A 20,607-nucleotide genomic window follows, 5' to 3' on the forward strand; every position below is an offset into this window, starting at 1 on the left:
ATGCTTACTGTTTTTCAGGCTACCTTGACTGAAATATATAGTCAGTGTCAAAGGTATTATCAAGTATTCCAAGCAGCTAATGACTGGCTTGAGGATGCCCAAGAAATGTTACAGCTGGCGGGCAATGGTTTAGATGTGGAGAGCGCAGAGGAGAATCTCAAGAGCCACCTGGAGTTTTTCAGCACAGAGGATCAATTCCACAGTAATCTGGAGGAGCTCCAAGGCCTGGTGGCCAAGCTGGACCCACTGATCAAGCCCACTGGCAAAGAAGATCTGGCACAGAAGATGGCTTCCCTGGAGGAGAGGAGCCAGAGGACCATCCAGGGCTCACATGCCCAGTTAGACCTCTTGCAGAGGTATTTAGAGTGGTTTTATACCGTATATTTTGACGAAGTGAATTTTCACACAGAAAATAGTAATATACTATTGACACACATTAGTGTGTAAATTTATTCTTCTCTCTTAAGTATCCTTAGCCATATTGACACCAGAACTCTGCATAGGAATGTGTGATTTCACATTGCTTATTGATTTCTGTTGAAATCTTTCAAGATGTACAGTTCAATGGCAAGATTACCAGAAAACAAAGGAAGAGGTTATTGAATTGATGAATGATGCAGAAAAGAAATTGTCTGGGTTTTCTTTGTTGAAGACTTCTTCCAGTCATGCAGCAGAAGAAAAACTGTCAGAACACAAGGTCAGCGTCTTGGTGGAATTTTTTTTAAAAAAAATCTTTCAATTATATTTACAATGAGTTTTTGTTTGTTTGTTGGTGCTGAGGATTGAACCCAGGTCCTTTTGCATGTGAGGCAAATACTCTATCAAATGAGCCGTGTCCTCAGTCCCTTATAATGAGTTTTTTGACCCATGATTATTCCAGATTGTTAAATCTTCTTTTTCACTTGAGTTCCTTAAATATAATAAAGAGACAACCACATTCCATAGAAATTTTAAGCTAATAAAAATGTTGCCAATATTTTTAGATTTGCGTTCCAAGTGCATAGTTAAGATTTATGAAGAATTCAGAGCAATTTGCTTCTGATAAGATGTGGTGCTTAATAAATGTCACTAAATAACTTCCTATGGATAACTTAGGATAATTCAAACAAACTTTAGAAAATCATAACTGAGCCTTTCTCATCTATAGCAGCGATGTAAGGAAGACTGTAGCATACTAAAATATCCCATCCAATTTGCTTATGTTTCTGTTGCTTTTGAAAAATGGGAGAAATGTCATTTCAAGTAGCAAAAAGAATGTTTTACTTAATAAATAAATAATACTTATCTCTTGAAATATCCCAGTCTAACTCAGTCAAAAATATAAATAAAAAGTAAGAGCTATTAGAGGAAAATAAAGTTAAGTGAAACATATCTATCTGCATGTAATTTTTTTTATTTCACCCAAATCCATAGAACTTAAAAAAATCATGCTCTCCCCCATTGATGTCTTTTTCTCTCACCTGCTTCCCCAGGCTTTAGAGTCAGTAGTTAACTCTTTCCGTGAGAAAATTGTGGCCCTAGAGGAGAAAGCATCCCAACTGGAGAAAATTGGAAATGAGGCGAGCAAGGCCACCCTGAGCAGGTCAATGACCACTGTCTGGCAGCGGTGGACTCGCCTTCGTGCTGTGGCCCAGGACCAGGAGAAGATTCTGGAAGATGCAGTGGAGGAGTGGAGGGGCTTGAATGATAAGGTAATTTTCATTATTGATGGGTTCAAGTTAGTATTTTCCTTACCACTTGGAGTGTATTTTGGAAAACAGTATTTTGCTCCTTTTTGAAATAGACATTATGGAAGTAAAAAGTCGTTTTTGTATGTGTCTTTTTCAGTGATGTGAAAACTAAGTTGTGAAACAAAACACATTGTTCAATGTGCAATGTAATCCCAAGTCAGGGTCAAATTATTTCAATTAGAAAGCCAAGAAGCAATTACGGTTTGAAAGGAGGACAACTCACATTGTGCCCCATTTCTTTTCTTACCTGGTCTTGAAAAAATACATTTAAAATACCTTGTCTCTGTCATAAAAATCATCAAGAAGTCAACTCATACACCAAATCCTATATTTAATGTCTTCCATCTTTTAAGCAGGGTTCAGTGTTTTAGCCTTTTTTTTAATAACTCAAAGTACCCATTCATGTTAATTTAAATATTGGAAGTTTTTCATTTGTTTGGATTGTTAAAAATAAACTTTTTTCTATATTTTATATAGTCTCTGTTCCTGATATGATTTTGAGATTAAAAATTTACTCACAGAATTAAAGAGGTGGCTTTTTCTCTCACGTTAAGAAGATTGTTCCGGTTTTAATTTTCTGAAATTCAAAGTTCATGTTATTATCTTTAATGTGTTCTGATGCACTAGTGTCAAATGTGGCATTTATTGAAATTACCCTATTTTTTTCAGTTTATTTTTGAACTTTATCATATGTACATTTGTCATTAGGTTAAAAAAGCCACTGAAATGATTGATCAGCTGCAAGATAAAATGCCTGGAAGTTCAGCAGAGAAAGTTTCAAAAGCAGAACTCTTGGCCCTTCTCGAACACCATGATACATGCGCACTGGAGTTGGAACAGCAGCAGCTGGCCTTGGGCACACTACAGCAGCGGGCACTGAGCATGCTCCAGGATGTAGCCATCCCCAGCCCTGGAGAAGAGCCGCCCATCCTGCAAGAGATCACAGCAATGCAAGATCGGTGCCTCAAGTAATTGCAAACCTGCTCTCATTCTCTGTTACTATACTTGGCCTTGACCCAAAAGTCATCTGGGGTACTTGGGTATGGATGGGGGTCAATGCCACAGTCAAGATGTGGGGATCTGTTCCCATTATCTCCGTATTTCAATATTCTATCTGGCAAATGCATTTCTCATCATACTTAAAAATACAGTGGTGAACCAAACAGGCTCATTGCCTACTTTCATGCAGTTTGCAGCCAGATAATGGAGATGAATGAAAGGAGCCATTTCAGGAAACTATGAAAAGTCTGTTAAGGGAGTAGAAAGCCCAGGCAGCTACTTTCAGAGCGAGTGCTGAGCAGACTTTCTAGTAACACTCAAGACTAAGTGGTCCTGAGCTAGTCATGAGATGGGGATGATAAGTAAGAAAGCTTGGAAGGACACACACACATTCAAGGAGCTCTTTGGGTGGTGTAGAGAGGATGGGGTGATTTAGGAGAAATAAAGCTTGACAGCTAAACAGTTGAGAGCTATTTAGAACTTGGATTTGATGAAGTTTGACAGCTCCTTGACTATATAGGGTGACAGGGAGTTAGGAGCTATGATGACACCAAAGTCCAAATATCTAATAGCCATTTGCTGCAGTGAGTTTAGGAGAAAGTTAATCTTGATGATACGTAACCAGCCTGATTCAATCTTGGGCCAGGGGAAAACATGTCATTAAATAATTTAATTCCCATATTAACTAATATTATCTCATATATATACCTCTTTCAGTCATGGATGAAGTCAGGGTGATCTGACACCACTTATTGAAACTTTTTTTTTTTTACTGAATTTATATTAATTCAAACAAAGAATTCAAATGTGGCATTATTAATGTTAATACCTGTGAAATGTTCAAAGCATGTTTCTTTACATAAAGGCTATTTCTAACAGCCACAAATATCCACTATACACTACTTTTAAATGCTGACAATTCTGTTCCATTTGAGCAGATTTCCAAGGGGGTAAATAGTCCAGGAGTCTCTAAACTACTCTAGCTATGGAAGTTGGTTGCCATTCAGTGCAGGGGAGAAAGTCAACTCAAGTTTCCCAGGAATGGATCACTCACTTCAGATAACACACTTTCTTCTGTCCTGTGTGAACTTAAGTTCTACTGAGCATTATCTGACAGTTTCAGGGAAGTGTACTTGCAGAAAAGATACCAGGTTTCTCTCTCTCTCTCTCTCTCTCTCTCTCTCTCTCTCTCTCTCTTTCATAAAATGATGTCATATATGAGGTGGTTCCCTTCATTTCCAATCCACTTCTTCTTTCTCCCCCGATGTTTCTGAAGCATGCAGGAGAAAGTGAAGAATAACGGAAAACTGGCAAAGCAGGAGCTGCAGGATCGAGAAGCAGTGGAAACTCAAATAAATTCTGTGAAATCCTGGGTTCAAGAAACGAAAGAATATTTAGGGAATCCAACAATAGAAGTTGATGCTCAGCTGGAAGAACTGCAGGTAGAGAAATCTGCTCGTTCTGTATACTCTTCATTCTAAAAAGTTGGCCTCATTTTAATTAGACACCCTCGCTTACATATAGTAAAATAGAGAATTTAAAACTTACGACAGGAATTATATGAAAGGCCATTAGTATGACTTCACGGGATTTTTTTTTTTTTTTTGCTTGTCTTGTAAAAGGGGACAAAGTTCATATTCCGAGATTAAAAGAAAGTTTTTTCTTATTTTTTAATATATATTTTTAATTGTAGATGGACACAATATCTTTATTTTATTTATTTATTTTATGTGGTGCTGAGGATCGAACCCAGTGACTCACACATGCTAGTCAAGTGCTCAACCACTGAGCTACAATCCCAGCCCAGTTTTTTTTTTCTTTTCTTTAAGGAAAGCTTGTTTTTCTTTCTCTAGTTCTAAGCTTAATCATATTCTATTGGTGAGCAATAGAGAGCCTTGTCTCTATACTCATAATGATAACGTCCTTACCAGACTCCGAGAAATTTCTTATTTCAATCTTTTCTTCAGACCCTCTTGACAGAAGCCACAAATCACCGGCAGAACATTGAGAAAATGGCTGAAGAACAGAAGGAGAAGTACTTGGGTCTGTACACAATCCTGCCTTCTGAAATCTCTCTTCAGTTAGCTGAAGTCGCACTGGACCTAAAGATCTATGAGCAGGTACATTTGCCATCAAGGAAGAGGGGCTTTCTATTCTTCTATGGGTCATTCCTTTTGTATGAGAGTTAATGATTTTCTTCTTAGAAACAGAATTAAATAATAGATTACTATACAACAATGATACCAAGTTAGAAGTCTTACTCACAGGCAAGAACCGCATTAGATGATCATAAATATGAATAACAATGTTACACTATTAAAGAAAATTTATCTGCTTCCCCTCAGTTTTGAAACAATGCTTAAAAAAACGAAAAAATAAGGTGTACTACATGTGTTTAACAGTATTTATTGAATACCTCCAGTGTGCCAGGAACTCTTTAGTTGTAGATTTAGTTCAGCAAGATGTAGGTAAAGACATTTGAAGGAAGAAACAATCAAGGTTAAAAGAAAAAGAAAATGGAGCGCATGCTGGTGGATGTGTGCTGTAAGAGGAGGGGCTTCAGTTTGGTCCTAACTTCCAAACAATTGAGGAAAGAATGGCAAGACACATCCATGTGTCCAAATTTCAAAATAATTTTTTACAAAGAAAGACATAGTCTTTTCTGGTACTGAGACCAAAGGGAGGTTTCTATCTTTGGTCTCACAAAGAGCACAGTCTTTCATGTCATGAAAAGTGCCTCATGTAATGTCTGTGTGAAAATAAAGTGGATTTTAAGAGTGTCTTAATGATTGAATACTAAAGTCACTAAGGTTTAGTTAAAACCATTCTCTGTGAAACAGAAAAAAAATTTACACTAAATCTAAACTGCTGCAAGAAGTGAAAATACACAGCACAAAATTCAATCTTAAGAGGCAGAGTGTTTTAAAAATCTCATCAAAATCCAATGCTACTGCATCATGATTTTGATCTACACTAATACACACTATTTTCTATTTGAATATTTATTTGGCCTATTGGATTTCTTAGACACTGGAAGGTCTATTGGGAAAGATGACTTGGCTAGTTCGTATCTTTTTAAAATATTCAAATTTTTCCTTTCCTCTGGCTCCATTTATCTATAATAGTTATTAATATACCTTCCTGATACTTCATCACTCAAATAAAAAATAAGTATGCTAACATGTACTCTTTAGGTGATGTGTTTCTTCTCTAAAAAACAGGTTTTATTAAGGCCTTTTATGTGGGAGACATTCTCCTTTTTACCATCTTCTTTTCAGTGTTTTATTCTAAGCAAATATATGAATTTTTTATCAAATCCAATGAGATCCATTAGAAATTTGTAATGTTAATTTGTCTCTTCACCTTCCTTTCCTTTGAACATACCTTTATGCTACACTATGTGGATATAATTGGGAAGTTAAGAAAAGAGATCATTACCAGAACCTTCTGAAACAAATTTGTTATTTTGAAACAAATCTCTGTGCCTCCCCCTATTCAGAAGGGTTTTTCTATTTTATAAAGAAAAATATTTAGAGAAGGTTGTGGGCCCAAAGTACCAAAGTTAGTAAGTGGATTAGATATGATTCAGCAGTCCACACAGCCATCCATAATGAGTGTTTTGCAAATATTTAGTCAATGAATCACAGTACATGCATTGATTATCTTCTTGCTGCAACAGCAGGAGTGTGGTAAATGCAAGAAGATAGTGGGAAGTGTGGTCTACTTGAAATCCAGGGGAGCTTGCAACTAACTGCTTTGATTAAGTGTGTCCAGGTCAGAGTAGCACTGTCCACCTGAAATGTCCCTAGTCAACATCATTTGAGAATTTTAGTATCTATTATTACATTTTAACTGTGGTTAGTTTTGCTGTTCTCATTGGTTACTTAGATCCAAAACAAAGTGAAAGAAGTTGAACGGAGTAAAGCCATGAGCCAGGAATATGGCCGGCAAATTCAGAAGATAGCCAAGGATCTCACAACTATTCTAACGAAGCTGAAAGCAAAAACTGAAAATTTAGCTCAAGCTAAAGCTGACCAAAAGGTAAGGAGGAAGGAGAAGTGGAAATATAAGGGGTTCTACTGAATAAATTAAATAGATTTTTGGAGCCAGTTTTATTTGTCAATATGGAAAAAAATTCAATAAACTTCACTAAAACCTAATGGTAAAAGTTGGTAGTAAAGATATTTTATACAATGTAATAACACAAATCTACTTACATAATTTATCTCTGAATTGGGCTTATTAATAAGTAAACACACATGTGTGTATGAGAGAGAAGGTTACCAAAAAATTAAATGACAATTTAGGAATACAGGTTTGCAAATTCCAAAGCAAATTAACTATTTTCGGTAGTGGATTCTGTGTCTGCACCCTGTTGATGAGTTAAGTCACTCCAATCCATTTGGGTGGGGCAGAAGGAAAATGTTATCCCTCTCACTCAGGAAATAAACACCAGGATTACAACATATCCTGATCCACCTTCCCCACCCAAGAAACAGAAAAGAGTAGTTTGCAGTCAAATTATTACTTATAATATTTGGCTTTAAAAATATTTAAAATATTCTTCTGATCTTAAAAATTCTTAAGAATCTTATTTTCTCTCATCTAATAATCTTTCATTTTGATTTCATTGAGATGCTGGGAGAGGAACTGGATGGCTGTAATTTGAAGTTAATTGAATTAGATGCAGCAGTACAGAAGTTCTCGGAACAGAATAGCCAACTGGGCAAGCCATTGGTCAACAAGATAGGAAAGCTGACTGAACTCCACCAGCAGACCCTCAGGCAGGCTGAAAATCGGTTCTCCAAGCTCAACCAGGTATGTTTTCCAAGCCAGTAACTGAAATGCTCTAAGACAGAAACTTCGGTCATCTGCCTTTCTCTTTGAAAATAAATGAAAAGGTAATATTGGCAAGGATGCAAGATGAAGTTTATTTCATACCATGCTTGTGTTCCAAGGTTTTATAGGTGAACCCATGTTTAGTTCATATCAAACCATATTTTACATTCACTGTCACAGGTAGTCCTGTAAATGGATTTTGGGGGCAAATATTTTGCAAATTGGAGAAATACTTAACAAAATGAATACATTATCCATTAGCAAGTTTTATAAAGTTAGTTTGGGACAAAATTCATTGATCTTAAAAATATATAATATATTTATAATAAAATATATGTAATATATATAATATATTCACTTATTGTGTGTGTTCACTTTTTCTTAATAGAGTCAGATAGCATATCCATCTAATTTCTTGATGGTAGATTATACTTCTGCAAATCAATTAAGCATTATTTCTATAATCAGGGTCAAGTTAAAAACAGGAGTTGGTACCCAATGAATTGTAATATTGGGGTTTAGCATGCTGTCATTCCCATTTGTCACCTCCTTATACAGTGAGATGTGGAAAAGGGATAGAAAGGATCTAGAACAGGTGAGATGAGGAGGAGAATAAGGAAAAGAAAAAACATCCCAACATATGAAGGACTTAGATTGTATCCTGAGGACTCTGGGAAACCTTCGACAGATTTTTTTTACAGGAAAGTGATTTTTCATGATTCCCTTAAAAGTGATTTTTCATGATCCCTTTCAGTCTCACAGAAAAAAAAAAAAAAACAAAAAACGTTAACCTCCAGGGCTGTTGTATCCAAAGAGACAGATCAAAGGTTAATGTCTAGCTCAAAAGGTGAGTTTACATTTGTTATCTGGATGTTAATGATTTTTCAGGCGGCATCCCATTTAGAAGAATACAATGAAATGCTTGAATTAATTTTGAAATGGATTGAGAAAGCTAAGGACTTGGTACATGGAACTATTGCATGGAATTCTGCAAGTCAGCTTCGGGAACAGTACATTTTGCATCAGGTAACTTTAGGAAAAAGTTTTCAAATAGTAGTAAAGAGCATCTGACTTAACTAGCAAGATTGGCATGAAATATAGAGAGCTGTGATATAAGATTATGGTAGGTACCAGATAAAGAATGACAAGTGTTCAGGTTTGACAGAAAGTAGCTACCTGTGAGATTTCATTAGACTATATAAGTAAATATTCTCTGTTTTCCCAAGATCTCCCTTTCCCCAAGACCGAAAACAATCAGCCTTAAAGAACTCTTTCTTGGCAGCTTCTTTGAAAAAATTATATGCAGGGAAATTCTTCCTCATGAAGAGATAGAGTGGAGTATGGAAAGATTATAAACGTCATAGTCAAACTGAGGGGGAAACCAAGCTCTGCTGTTTGGGATTGTGTGATTATTTTGAGTAAAATACTTTGGCTCTGTTGATTCTGTCTTTTCACCTACACTGTGGGGATGTAGATAATATTCATATGTCAGACTTGAGGACCAAATGGTTTAACATATCTGCAAACAGGGCTCTCAACCTAGCTGTACAGGTGTCTGTAGGAGTTTTCACACCTTCTTCCTCTCACTTTCTGCCAAGTCTCAGTCATCTGACTTTCCTTAGGAGTCAAGGTCAGCTGGGAACAAATCATGAGTCTAATCACATGGTTGTATTACTTCATTTCCTCTCAAGTTATGTGACAAAAATATTCCTTTTCTTTTGGTGTTATTATTCAGGAAATGACTTCATCCTTAGGCTTGAGTTAGATATAGATATCTAGTAGGTTAACCATCTTGCAATAAAATATAGACTAACCGAGGTAACACAGATATCCTCAAGTATTGTAGAATTTTTCTTGTATCTTTTAAATTAGTCTCCTTTTCTTTTCCATTTGTCATTTACTGGAATGCTTTATCAGGTCCTAATTTTTTCCCTGTGTTCACAATCTTGCTTCTCTACTCAATCTTGCACTCTCCTCCCAAGCCTTCTCCTTAACTACATCATTCTGTAAGATATGCTTAGATGTTAACAGATAAGACTTAAGTTACAATTCAATCATAAACGTTGAAAATACATGCTAAGCACAGTGTAAGTAGCTGTAATTCCAGCTACTCATGAGTCTGAGACAGGAAGTTCAGAAACTGAAGGCCAGCCTTGGCAATTAATCAAGACCATGTCTCAAAGTAAAATAAAAAGTGCCAGACATGTAGCTCAGTGATAGAGAACGTGCCTAGCAAATGCCAGGACTTGGGTTCAATCCCCAGCAATGAAAGACAAAAAAAAAAAAAAAAAAAGAAGAACAAAAAAAAAAGAAATATTCAACTTCTTTAGAAATCTAGAAATGCAAGTTTAAGCAGAAAAGAAGGGAGAGAAGTTTAATTGTCAAGTTAACAGTATTTTTTAAAAGTTTATACTTAAAGAAGTAAGAGCTTTCAAACACTGTTGGTAATCTGGTAAAAATCATTTTGAAAACAATTAGCAAAATATATGATGATCACCCAAAATGTCACTACTCTGACCTACTGATTAGGTCAGAGTAGTGACATTTATTCTTGGACTTATTACTAAGGCTGGAATCCAAAATGTAGAAAATATTTTGTGCAGTATTAATAACTGTAATGGAATCTAAAGAGCACTTAACTGTCAAACAACATTTCTGAATAAACATTTGCATACAATATAATATAATGCAATCTTTGAAGAGATCATGAGTTTTTTTTTTAATTTCCTACACTCATTCATTCTTTTATTTTATTTTTTAATTCAATAAGGACTTAGAAAGTCCTTTCCCAATCTAAGAATTCTGGTAAGCATTTGGAATACAAAGAACATTCCTGTCCCTCCTCCTATGGAGTTTGACAGTGAGAGGAGGGGACAGAAAGTAGATCATCACAACTCAGCTTGGTAACTGCAGAGAGGGGACTCGATGCCGGTGCCCGAGAGGCCTGCAGGAGGTGCTCAGGCCAGACTGCCTGGCTGAGGAGGACATGTTTGAACTGACACTGGCTATCTGGAAGACTCCACACCCTGCTTGTGAAATGTGTTTTCCACAGAAACACATTGTCTTGCTCTAATCCCTGCAGTCAGAGTGAAAGGTGCTCTTTTTTAGTGCAGAAGAACTGGAAAGAAGAGGGATAAGAGATAAGAACAGAGAGATAAGAAAAGCCCAGATAATGAAAAGCATGTTAAGAATTTGGACTCCCTTCTAGTCACTCCCAAGCCTTTGACAGGTTTTCTGTCTGCAAGGGAGGGGTTCAGGCTTGTTGAACCTGTGGAGAACAGTATTGGGTGAAAGGAATGATCGAAAATTATTGGTACATTGTAATTTTTAACTGACTAAAAATATGTATGCCCACATGGACCAGCAGTTCTCTCTCAACATTATCTCTGGGCTGTGAGATGATAGGATATTTTGTTTTCGCCCTTACAGTATCAATATTTTTCAAGCTTTGTTTTTTAATAATACATATGTCTACATTCATTGTGGGAAGAAAACGTACTTCGTTTTTTTTAAATGGAACCTAGCCCCTAACAGTGATACCCCATCCCCATTCCTGCTGTGACTTCACATTCTGTACTCATCCACCTCTGTGCCTCCACATATGCTGTTCCCTCAGTGTGAAATGCCTCTCCCTTCCTCCTTCTTTCAAAACATGCTATCCTTCTGACCTAGATCAAACATCACTCTTCCATCACTCTTCCGTGGGGCCTTCTCCCAACCTTCCACCAAGTTGCAGCACAACTCACCTGAGGCATCTCTCAACATTTGGTCTCTCTCACTCTCCTCATTTATTGCATATTTGTATGCATATATGTATGTGCATGAAATATTTACTTGTATTATTGTTAGTCCCAATAGATGACACCATCCTGGATGATGAGTGCCTCTTGATATTTCAAGTCCACTTCTATCTTGTCTCACTTAACATAGGTGCTCAGAGTTTTCATTTGTAATGTTTTTGTCATGTTTTCAAGTCTTCGGGCAATATGCATCCAGAATTTATCTGTAGAATATGAATGTTACTGCACGGTAGCTGTGCAGTGAGAACCACACAGTGCTGCCTGCAGGTAGTATAAATTTCCACTTAGTTCTCCTTACTCCTTCCCACACTGCACCGTGTCAGTCACTGACCCTCTGCCTGCCTACCTGCCAATGATCTTAAATATTGGCAATTCACTCTAGACCCTGCTAGAAGAGTCTGAAGAAATTTACACTGATCTGGAAGCAATGACGGAGAAATTGCAGTACCTCTCTAGTGTATACTGTACAGAAAAGATGTCTCAGCAAGTGGTGGAACTGGGACGGGAGACTGAGGAGTTGCGGCAGGTGATCAAAATTCGAATGCAGAACCTCCAAGATGCAGCCAAGGTAAAAACAAAAAAATAAATAGAAAAAAAATCTATCACGAAAAAATGGTATTTCCACTGTGGAAAGATGGTGATGTTGTTTCTTGACTATGATGTTATTTTTAGGAATTTGGTCTGTAAGTGCAATAGACTGGTATTTAAATGGATTTTACTCTCCAGGATATGAAAAAATTTGAAGCGGAGCTGAAAAACTTACAAGCTGCTTTGGAACAAGCCCAGACCACCCTAACTTCTCCAGAAGTTGGGCGTTTGAGTCTCAAGGAACAACTGTCTCATCGACAGGTAAGCAAAAATACTTCAGGGCCAGTGGGCGATGACCTATATTTCAAAAAGAGCCAGGCAAACTACTTTCTAAATTCAGTTATGGTCTTAGAACTAGAGGCATTATTTGAAAACATACACATTTATAACTTGTGTCTAGAATTCAGTCCGTGTCTTTTGCTTATGCACTAAATGATGGGAACATTAAATTTTTGAACTATGACTTTTCAGCATTTGCTATCTGAGATGGAGTCACTAAAACCGAAGGTGCAAGCTGTGCAGCTCTGCCAGAGCGCTCTCCGGATCCCCGAGGACGTGGTGGCCAGCCTACCGCTCTGCCACGCTGCTCTGCGGTTGCAGGAGGAGGCGAGCCGGCTGCAGCACACAGCCATCCAGCAGTGCAACATCATGCAGGCAGGTGCAGCTGTGCCCCCAGGCTCCACGGTGGTGCCCATGCCCACAGAGCAATCGCGGATGAGTCATGGGCTGCTTTTCTTAGCATTGTGTGGGTTCAGCCATCCAAACACATCCAGAATGTTAAATTTGACAGACTGTTTTGATTATATAAAACAAGGAGATTAAACTGCTATTATTTGGATCACCCACAAAAGCCTGAGAAGGCACTGTAAAAATATCTTTGGGTGAAAATCATCTTTTGAGGCTATTTTAAATGAAGAACAACTTGTGTAGGTTAATTTTGTATGCAACGATATAGTTTTTGGCTTTTATTCACCTGAGAATCACCCAGAACCAGGAATATGGACTTACTGTTATCATATGCTGTAGAATTTTTTCATATTTCAGTTTATTGATTCATTAAATTCATTTTCTTGCTTAAGAAGCACACCCAAGCATTAACTCTTAATCTCTTCACCTAATAAGAAAAATAGCATTTTCCACCATAAAAAGGACATTAATTGCATAAATAGCCTCTCATTAAAATCTCTAGTGGTCCATTTGATCAGCTATCCTTGCTCCTTATACTTCTTTGTAATTCCTTAGACATTCAATTCCTGAGGTTAGAAGTCATGCATAATTCATATTTTAATTCCCTACTGCAACCTTTAGCTGAGTGTCTTACTTGTTATTCAGTATTTCTCAGATGGAGAAATGAAACAATTCCATTTTACATGCTGCTTCTACCTTCTCACCATTACTTTTAATCTTCAGGAAAATGTGAAAAGAAAGAAAATTCTGATTAATCAATTATTTTTATTCTATTCATTCCACTATTAATTCCTACACAAGTTGTTCTTTATTTAAAATAGCCTTTAGAGGAAAAAAAAAACTTGAAAATACCTGAGAATTTGGACCATCTAGGGATTTCACCCATCACTTCTTGTGTTCCCTAGAAACACAAGGAGACAGAAGTCAACACTATCATCTGCAGACAGTGGTACAGTCACTTACTCAATTATTAATAGAGAAAGAAAACCATTTGTTGGTTATTTTTTTCCTTTCTAAAGGAGGCTGTTGTGCAGTATGAGCAATATGAGCAAGAAATGAAGCATCTCCAGCAACTGATAGAAGAAGCGCACGGAGAGGTTGAGGACAAACCTGTGGCCACCAGCAACATCCAGGAGCTGCAAGCCCAGATTTCTCAGCACGAGGTGAGATGGAAGTGGTGGCCAAACACCAAGGGGAGGACACTGGCTTGATTGGGGACTAGAAGAGAATGCCTTTTTTTTTTTTTTTTCCCGTGTCTGCACACAATGTGTCAGTTCCTGGGCAGCAGCTTTGGCTGTCTTTGCATTTTGAGTGCAGTTTTTGCTGACCCAGTAGCACAAGTCTGCCCCTTGAGTCCACAGCCTCTGTGTTGTTCATGACAGTTATTGACCAGGACACACTATCTCCTGCACCCAAAACAGTTAATACAAGTTAATACACTAAATATTTATATCTGAAAACACAGTCTGCTTCTGATTTTAAAGCCCACAAGAAACAACAATGCAAATGCTTTGCTGCATTGTTCACCCTTAAAAAAAAAGTATTTCATATTAAAAAGAAAATTGTTTGCCCTTTAAAATATCAGCCATTTCAGTTCCTTTCACTAAAATCAGAAAATCGTCTATGTCATTCGTTTTGCTAATTTTTAGATGGGGCCAGTCAGCCTTTTCTCCATTTTCAAATACACCTCCTTTTTGTCCTTCAGCATCGTGACGACCTTAGGCCCTGAACCCTCTTCATGCAGACCTCAGAGATTCTAGCCCTACAGTGACTGAGGCATTACACTTAGCAGTGCATTTCCTTTCCTGGCCAGTTAACTTCTATATGGGTCAAGTTCACTCTTTCCCTTGGGGGCTGGTTCTTAGCACCATGAATTTGGGTGACTTATTTCCCTGTGCCTAAGACATTTTATCCTTCTGTCTGCTCTATCTTAACTTTACCATAAGAACAACAGTTTTAACAAACCAAATATCATAGTAAGATTTTCAGAAGACTCAAATGTTGCCTCTTAAGCTTGGAAAATCTTTCCATGCCCATTCCTAAATGTGATTTTGAAATTTCTTGACACTCATAGTATACCAATCACTTATATTTATGTATGATTTTCCAAAATAACTTAAATAAATATCCCAACTATATTTGCTTCTACAACTGTAGACTTCTTCTGTGTTTCTCTTAAGCATTGGTTAAAAGAAAACATGCAAATTCTTGAACCTATTTATGATGTGCACATTACATTATATACTACAAATTTATCTCAAATCTATTCCTATCTCATAAGATGCAAAATTGTGTTACAATAGCTATTTTAATATGATCCTGAAAATATTTTTAATGCCTTGCCTTGGAATAACAATTACTATTATTACCAAAGATTTTTTGTTTTATATTTTCAAAAACAACTTAAAAATTTTTACATCTTTAAAAAAAAAGATTAACTCTGTGAGGATTGGCTTCTTTAAAAACGTTTTCACCAATAAGAAAGCTTTTTATTCATTGAAACTGGACTCAAACCCAGTGTCTTTGACTACAAATTCCATGACTTTTTCGCTGTAGCAGAAACTATATAGTCTACAAATTGCAAAAGAAAAACGATGATGTCACAGGAAAGTCAATGACTTGCCCAAGGCCACAGAGTGAGCTCTCCATAGTCAACACAGACCATGTCCTCCTGGCTCCCCGCCCAGGAGCCAGTTCATCTTGTCACACTTTCTCCTCACAAGTCTAAATATTCATGTGGATATTTGCCAGTTTTGTGATTGGGAACATATTTATAAAAATGTTTTATATATTATTTCATGAAAATAATGAGGTTTTATACCTGAACCTGTGTGAAGTTCATAGAATGTATAAAATAAACACAGGAAGGAAAGTGCTGAATGGAGAAAGGTCAAGTGATGATAATGTCAACATTGGGACCAGGATTTGTTTTCTTGGTTCTATGTCTGCTTTTAATTGAATTTCAATCTTAAGGTCAATCTGCTTTACCATATGGAAAACTTCCTTCAGCCCCCCAAAATTCCTAAATTGATTCACCTTTAAGGAATTCACATTTTATTTTATACAGTTTTTCAGAGGTTGCATTTGGTTTGAAAAGGATGATCCTGACACTTTTAAATCAAGAGAGAATACTCTTTCTGTTCTCTCCACCTAGCATAGAAGATGTGCTCCAGTCCTGAACACAAAGGTCTACTGTCCTTTGCAGGCCACCATACCTGAAATCCCCAGTTTTGTAGTAATTTCCAAAAATACCTAGGGCAAATTAAGAATGGATGACACATTAACATTTTAGGACTCTATTTTATTTCAGCAGATTTGCCATAGCGTGAATATCCGACCCACAAAAGTCATATGATACAAGCAGGTTTTTCCTTAAGGAAGAAAGTTCTGGAATCACATGGGTTGACTGTGAAACAGATTCTCATAATGTTAGTAAATCAAACTCATTTGAAGTGGTGACCAGAGCTGCATTTTTAACAAATAACCCATCTGAGGTTTATCTACAATACAGCTGATATTTCACCTTAGAAAACAGGTACTTGCTCTCAGCATGTGCACACCTGTCTAGCAGGTACTGCAGTATAGAGCTTGGCCAGCCATGTGGGCACCACATGGGTAAGGTATGAGGCTAACTTTGTCTACTTCACAATTTTCCTTACATTCACCATCATGGGGCAAGCCATTGTAAGCTCAGTATGCAGTAAGCCGGAAGATATCTCTTCTAGGTGCATATTAACTAGGAATAATATGTATCATTTACTGAGTACCCATGTGCAAGCCACAAGACTAGATGTAGAAAATAGCTATTTAATCACGAATTTCAAAATGTATATTAGGTTTAATTATCTGCAGCCACAAAAGTAATGATTTCTATTTTTTAAACTCTTGTTTTAAAAATTCCTACACTGCACTGTAAAAAGTCAAGAAGACAGTCATTGACTGAGTTCTGCTGGACTTGTTCTCCCTTTACTCTGTTTTGGTCAGGAGGAGAGAAACAGAACAACAGCAATAACAAAATGTTGCATGTGTGTGTGCAACAGATACTCATATCTATGAATGAACTTATATATATACAAACACTACCATTTGAAGAGGTTGATGTTTATTATCATGGAATGTTTTCCATGCAAAACACTAAAAGTTTCTCAGACAAAGGAACCAAATAAAAGGAATAAAGAATAAGCAGCAAAGTATTGTTTTAATTTTAATATTTAGAATTACCATGCTCCTAAAATGGATGTGGATTCCCTCTTTAAGAGCTAGGTACTATATCCAGCATATTATTCCAAAAAGCTCTTAATAAATAAGCTCTTAGTAGAAGAAACCTGTAGCTCTCTTAATTTCTTTTTCAAAAACAGATGTTAGAACAGCACTTTAAATCTAGCTTGAAGCATCAGAAACATTTGAGGCTTGGTGGAGTGAGAGAAAATGTAACACACGAACTAAACTGCAAACTTCAATCTGCATAAATATTATTTCCCATGTAATATCCATCTTATCTAGAGGCAAAATTACTCCCAGTGGCCCCAGGAAAAGATTGGCAGTTAACTTGGTGACTATCAGTTCCATTTCTGTTGGACGTGCTCAGTGGATGGTAAAAGCTGAGCATTGCTTTTTTTTTTTTTTTTTTTTTTTGTAGTTATATTCATCACATGACCTAATTTCCATGGCTTGAACCATCTGGTAAATTTTAGATGCTCTAGGCATTTTAAAGAAAGTTTCCGGTTCCCAAGGTGGGGAGTTCCTGATTGCATAGGGAGCGCCTCTCAGGAAAGCCCTTCCCCTGCAGCCGGCTCCCTGCGTCTTGCGGGTGCTGCGGGGCGGCGCCGTGGCCGCGGTGGGGCTCGGCGGGGAGATGCAGGCGGCTGCTGCTGCCACAGTCCACATCCTGCCTCGCAGGCTCTGCCATCCCATTGGCCGGCGCTGCAGGAAGATGAACGCCACTGCTTGTGTTTCCTTTTGATGCTGCTCTGACAACACCGGGGGAAAATGTTTTCTCAGGAGCTGGCGCAGAAAATCAAGGGCTACCAGGAGCAGATCGCCTCGTTGAATTCCAAGTGCAAGATGCTGACGATGAAAGCCAAGCACGCCACCATGCTGCTGACGGTGACCGAGGTGGAGGGGCTGGCGGAAGGCACCGAGGACCTGGACGGGGAGCTCCTCCCCGCCTCTTCGACCCACCCCTCTGTGGTCATGGTAAGGATCGGGTCAGTCCCCACCGGCTTTTCCCTTTGGAGGGGAGCCTAGGTGCTGTTCCCAGAGCATTCCCAGGGCTTATTTTAGGGATCAGCTTTAGATCTTGCAGATTCCAATTAAGGAGCAGTTTCCTTAACTCCCTTTTGACTACAGTTGGGCCTGAGCCAGTCTTTGACACTGTCAACAGTGCCTGTTGAAATGAAACTATTTGCTTGAGGCTGCTGAATTACTTCACCTTTCCAAGATCTGCCCTGCATTTATTTACAATTGAGCAATACTACTGAGAGGCTCTGAGCTTTATTTTTAAAAAAAGAAAAAGAAAAATCCTCTGTATAGTGTTCTGGTGTCCTGAAGGATGGGAAAAATAAGATACGTATTTTTAATGATGTTCTCCAAGCTAACTAGTTGATTAGATGTATGCGTATATTTGTTGTATAAATTTAGATGAGAAATTATTATGAGAAAAAGAAGAAATTTCAATGTTTAGCTTTGAATTAAAAGAAATACTCCATTAATCTCTATTTTGTATCATGATATTCCCATGGACTTTGCATTCATCTAAAATGCATTGACTGTTTTGGTAATGTCAGTGTTTTATGGTGCTGTGTATTTCCCCTCCTATGTAATGTATAAACATATATGAGTCCATTTAACAATATGCTACTTTGGATGCATTTATCTCCCTAGGACATTTGGAACGTGAGTTGTCATGAAAGGCCCTTTTCTCGTTTGTAGGATTTGTGATTTTTCAAGTCTTTTATAAAGACAAAATTTTTTAAAAATTAAGTTTTTAATTAGCAAAACTCTTGAATGTGGTATACATCTTTCATTCCTGTACTAACACAGAATTAATATGCAAATTGGAGTCTCAGTCATTCTAACCTTTGTTATATAATTATTAGTTTTGACCTGTGCCTGGCCAGATCTTTTGTTAACATAGCTAACTGATTTTCATGTCCTCTGGGATACATTTTATGTGGCAGATGACTGCAGGTCGCTGTCACACTTTGCTGTCACCTGTCACTGAGGAGTCTGGGGAGGAGGGAACCAACAGTGAGATTTCCTCTCCACCTGCCTGTCGCTCCCCTTCACCTGTGGCTAATACAGATGCTTCTGTTAACCAGGTACCTCCCCCTTGGTGTTCCCCTGACTGTGAGCTCTGGGCAGATGCAGTACTCCATTCTCTCTCTTCCTTAGACTGTGGGTGTGAAGCTTGGATTTCATTGCATTTAGTTCTGGGGCCTCACCATTAGGTGTTATAGTCCCACAAACCATGATTGTCATGTGAGACTACTGGCCCAGTATGTCATCTCCTCTCCTGGGCCATTGACAGTGATATAAGTAAAAACTAGGTCATACAAATTACAACCTGGGAAGGTCTCTTTTAAGAGATGATGGCCTTTATTACTAATAATCATGTGCAATGGGGTACTGCATCCTAACAGAAAATGAAAAGTCTCTGTCACTATTGTAAAATAACATAATTCTATGGCTATGTTAACATTCATTGAACATAGTGTTGATATTTACTAGCTCAGATTTTGATTATGGAAAACTTCTGTTCCTTATGTTATACTTTTTAAATTCCCTAATTGTGAAGAAATTTAAGGGATATTTTTCCAGGATATAGTTTGGAATGCTTGGTAGATTTTAATTTTCTTATCTTTCAATAATCTTACAGTTTATTTCCTATAAAATCAGGCTAATATCTTGGTATGAGATGGGTTTTAGCATTTACTATTGTAAAAATAGATTATACTAAATTAAATGTCAAACATTTTAAGAGCGATATTGGATAAAACTAAAAAAAGTACTTTTACAGTAACCCAGACCTTTAATGCATGTTAACTAAAACTTATTTTTTAGCCAGAACAATTAAAAATAGTTTTAATCATGTTACTATGAAATTATGTATGTGTTCAAAAGAGTAGAGATGTATTACCAAGGAAAAGCATGAAATAAAGCAAATGTTTTATAGGATATACTATAAATAATCATATTATTTTTATTTTAAAACAGAAACGTTCCAACAGAGACTTCTGTGATCAAAAGAACTCCCCTCCCAATTAAAAGAGAATATAAAATTGGCAAAACCTTTAGATAATACAGTTTTTTTGGTAAAAATCAATATAGCTCTGGGAAAGTTATTAACTCATTCTGCATCAAATATATTCTGAGCACCTGCTTGGCACAGATGATGGGGCAGTGACCCCATGCACAAAGACTTTACCCTCGAGAGAGAGGTAAACACTGGACAAATAAGAACAGAAGTAATAAGAGGAAATAAAAAAGAACAACCCAAAAGGAGAAGTTCAGGGGACCCTGAACATAGCAAACTGTTCTCTAAATTCTGATGTAAAAATATATATTACTCATCTTTGATGAGATATTCTTCCCTATAGTCACAGATGTTATTAGAATTAGAGAAATTGGGCTCTAGTCAGCTGCTTATTGTATTCAAAAAAGTTTATTCTATATAATATACTTAGAGTTCTTAAGTTTTTCAAATTGTACAATTGTGATCTTGAGATGAACACTGTGGAAAGAATATACCTTTTCTAAAATTGTAAGTCTCCATGCTACTTAGCTCTTGTAAAGTGTCTTTTAGTATACACACAAATGTGCCCCGTAAATGATAAAACGTGAAAGCATTATTATTATTTCTTGACTTAACTGTAAAGCTTAACAGCATCCTAAAACTGAGTGAGGTGAGATTTTTTTTTGGTGGTTCCATGTTAGCAATTCTCCCCAATCACAGGAAAATATCA

At 37.2% G+C, this 20,607-nt stretch overlaps 1 protein-coding gene across 10 annotated transcripts in view; it reads left to right on the forward strand.

Moving 5' to 3' along the window:
* Syne1 (spectrin repeat containing nuclear envelope protein 1) overlaps positions 1 to 20,607 on the forward strand; it is a 436,344-nt gene that overhangs the window by 269,507 nt on the left and 146,230 nt on the right. For 9 of the 10 annotated variants that reach the window (XM_071612898.1, XM_071612903.1, XM_071612905.1 and 6 more), the window contains 15 exons: positions 19 to 356; positions 553 to 697; positions 1,473 to 1,691; positions 2,439 to 2,698; positions 4,006 to 4,171; positions 4,697 to 4,849; positions 6,618 to 6,770; positions 7,365 to 7,547; positions 8,457 to 8,594; positions 11,751 to 11,936; positions 12,095 to 12,217; positions 12,428 to 12,610; positions 13,663 to 13,806; positions 17,645 to 17,839; positions 18,823 to 18,963. In XM_071612898.1, coding sequence (XP_071468999.1) covers positions 19 to 356; positions 553 to 697; positions 1,473 to 1,691; positions 2,439 to 2,698; positions 4,006 to 4,171; positions 4,697 to 4,849; positions 6,618 to 6,770; positions 7,365 to 7,547; positions 8,457 to 8,594; positions 11,751 to 11,936; positions 12,095 to 12,217; positions 12,428 to 12,610; positions 13,663 to 13,806; positions 17,645 to 17,839; positions 18,823 to 18,963 — 2,727 coding nt within the window. The remainder of the gene's footprint in view (positions 1 to 18; positions 357 to 552; positions 698 to 1,472; positions 1,692 to 2,438; positions 2,699 to 4,005; positions 4,172 to 4,696; positions 4,850 to 6,617; positions 6,771 to 7,364; positions 7,548 to 8,456; positions 8,595 to 11,750; positions 11,937 to 12,094; positions 12,218 to 12,427; positions 12,611 to 13,662; positions 13,807 to 17,644; positions 17,840 to 18,822; positions 18,964 to 20,607) is intronic. The other variant, XM_071612906.1, reaches the window with a different exon arrangement.

The sequence above is a fragment of the Marmota flaviventris genome, chromosome 6 (genome assembly GCF_047511675.1).
Source record: "Marmota flaviventris isolate mMarFla1 chromosome 6, mMarFla1.hap1, whole genome shotgun sequence".
Taxonomy (NCBI): Eukaryota; Metazoa; Chordata; class Mammalia; order Rodentia; family Sciuridae; genus Marmota; species Marmota flaviventris.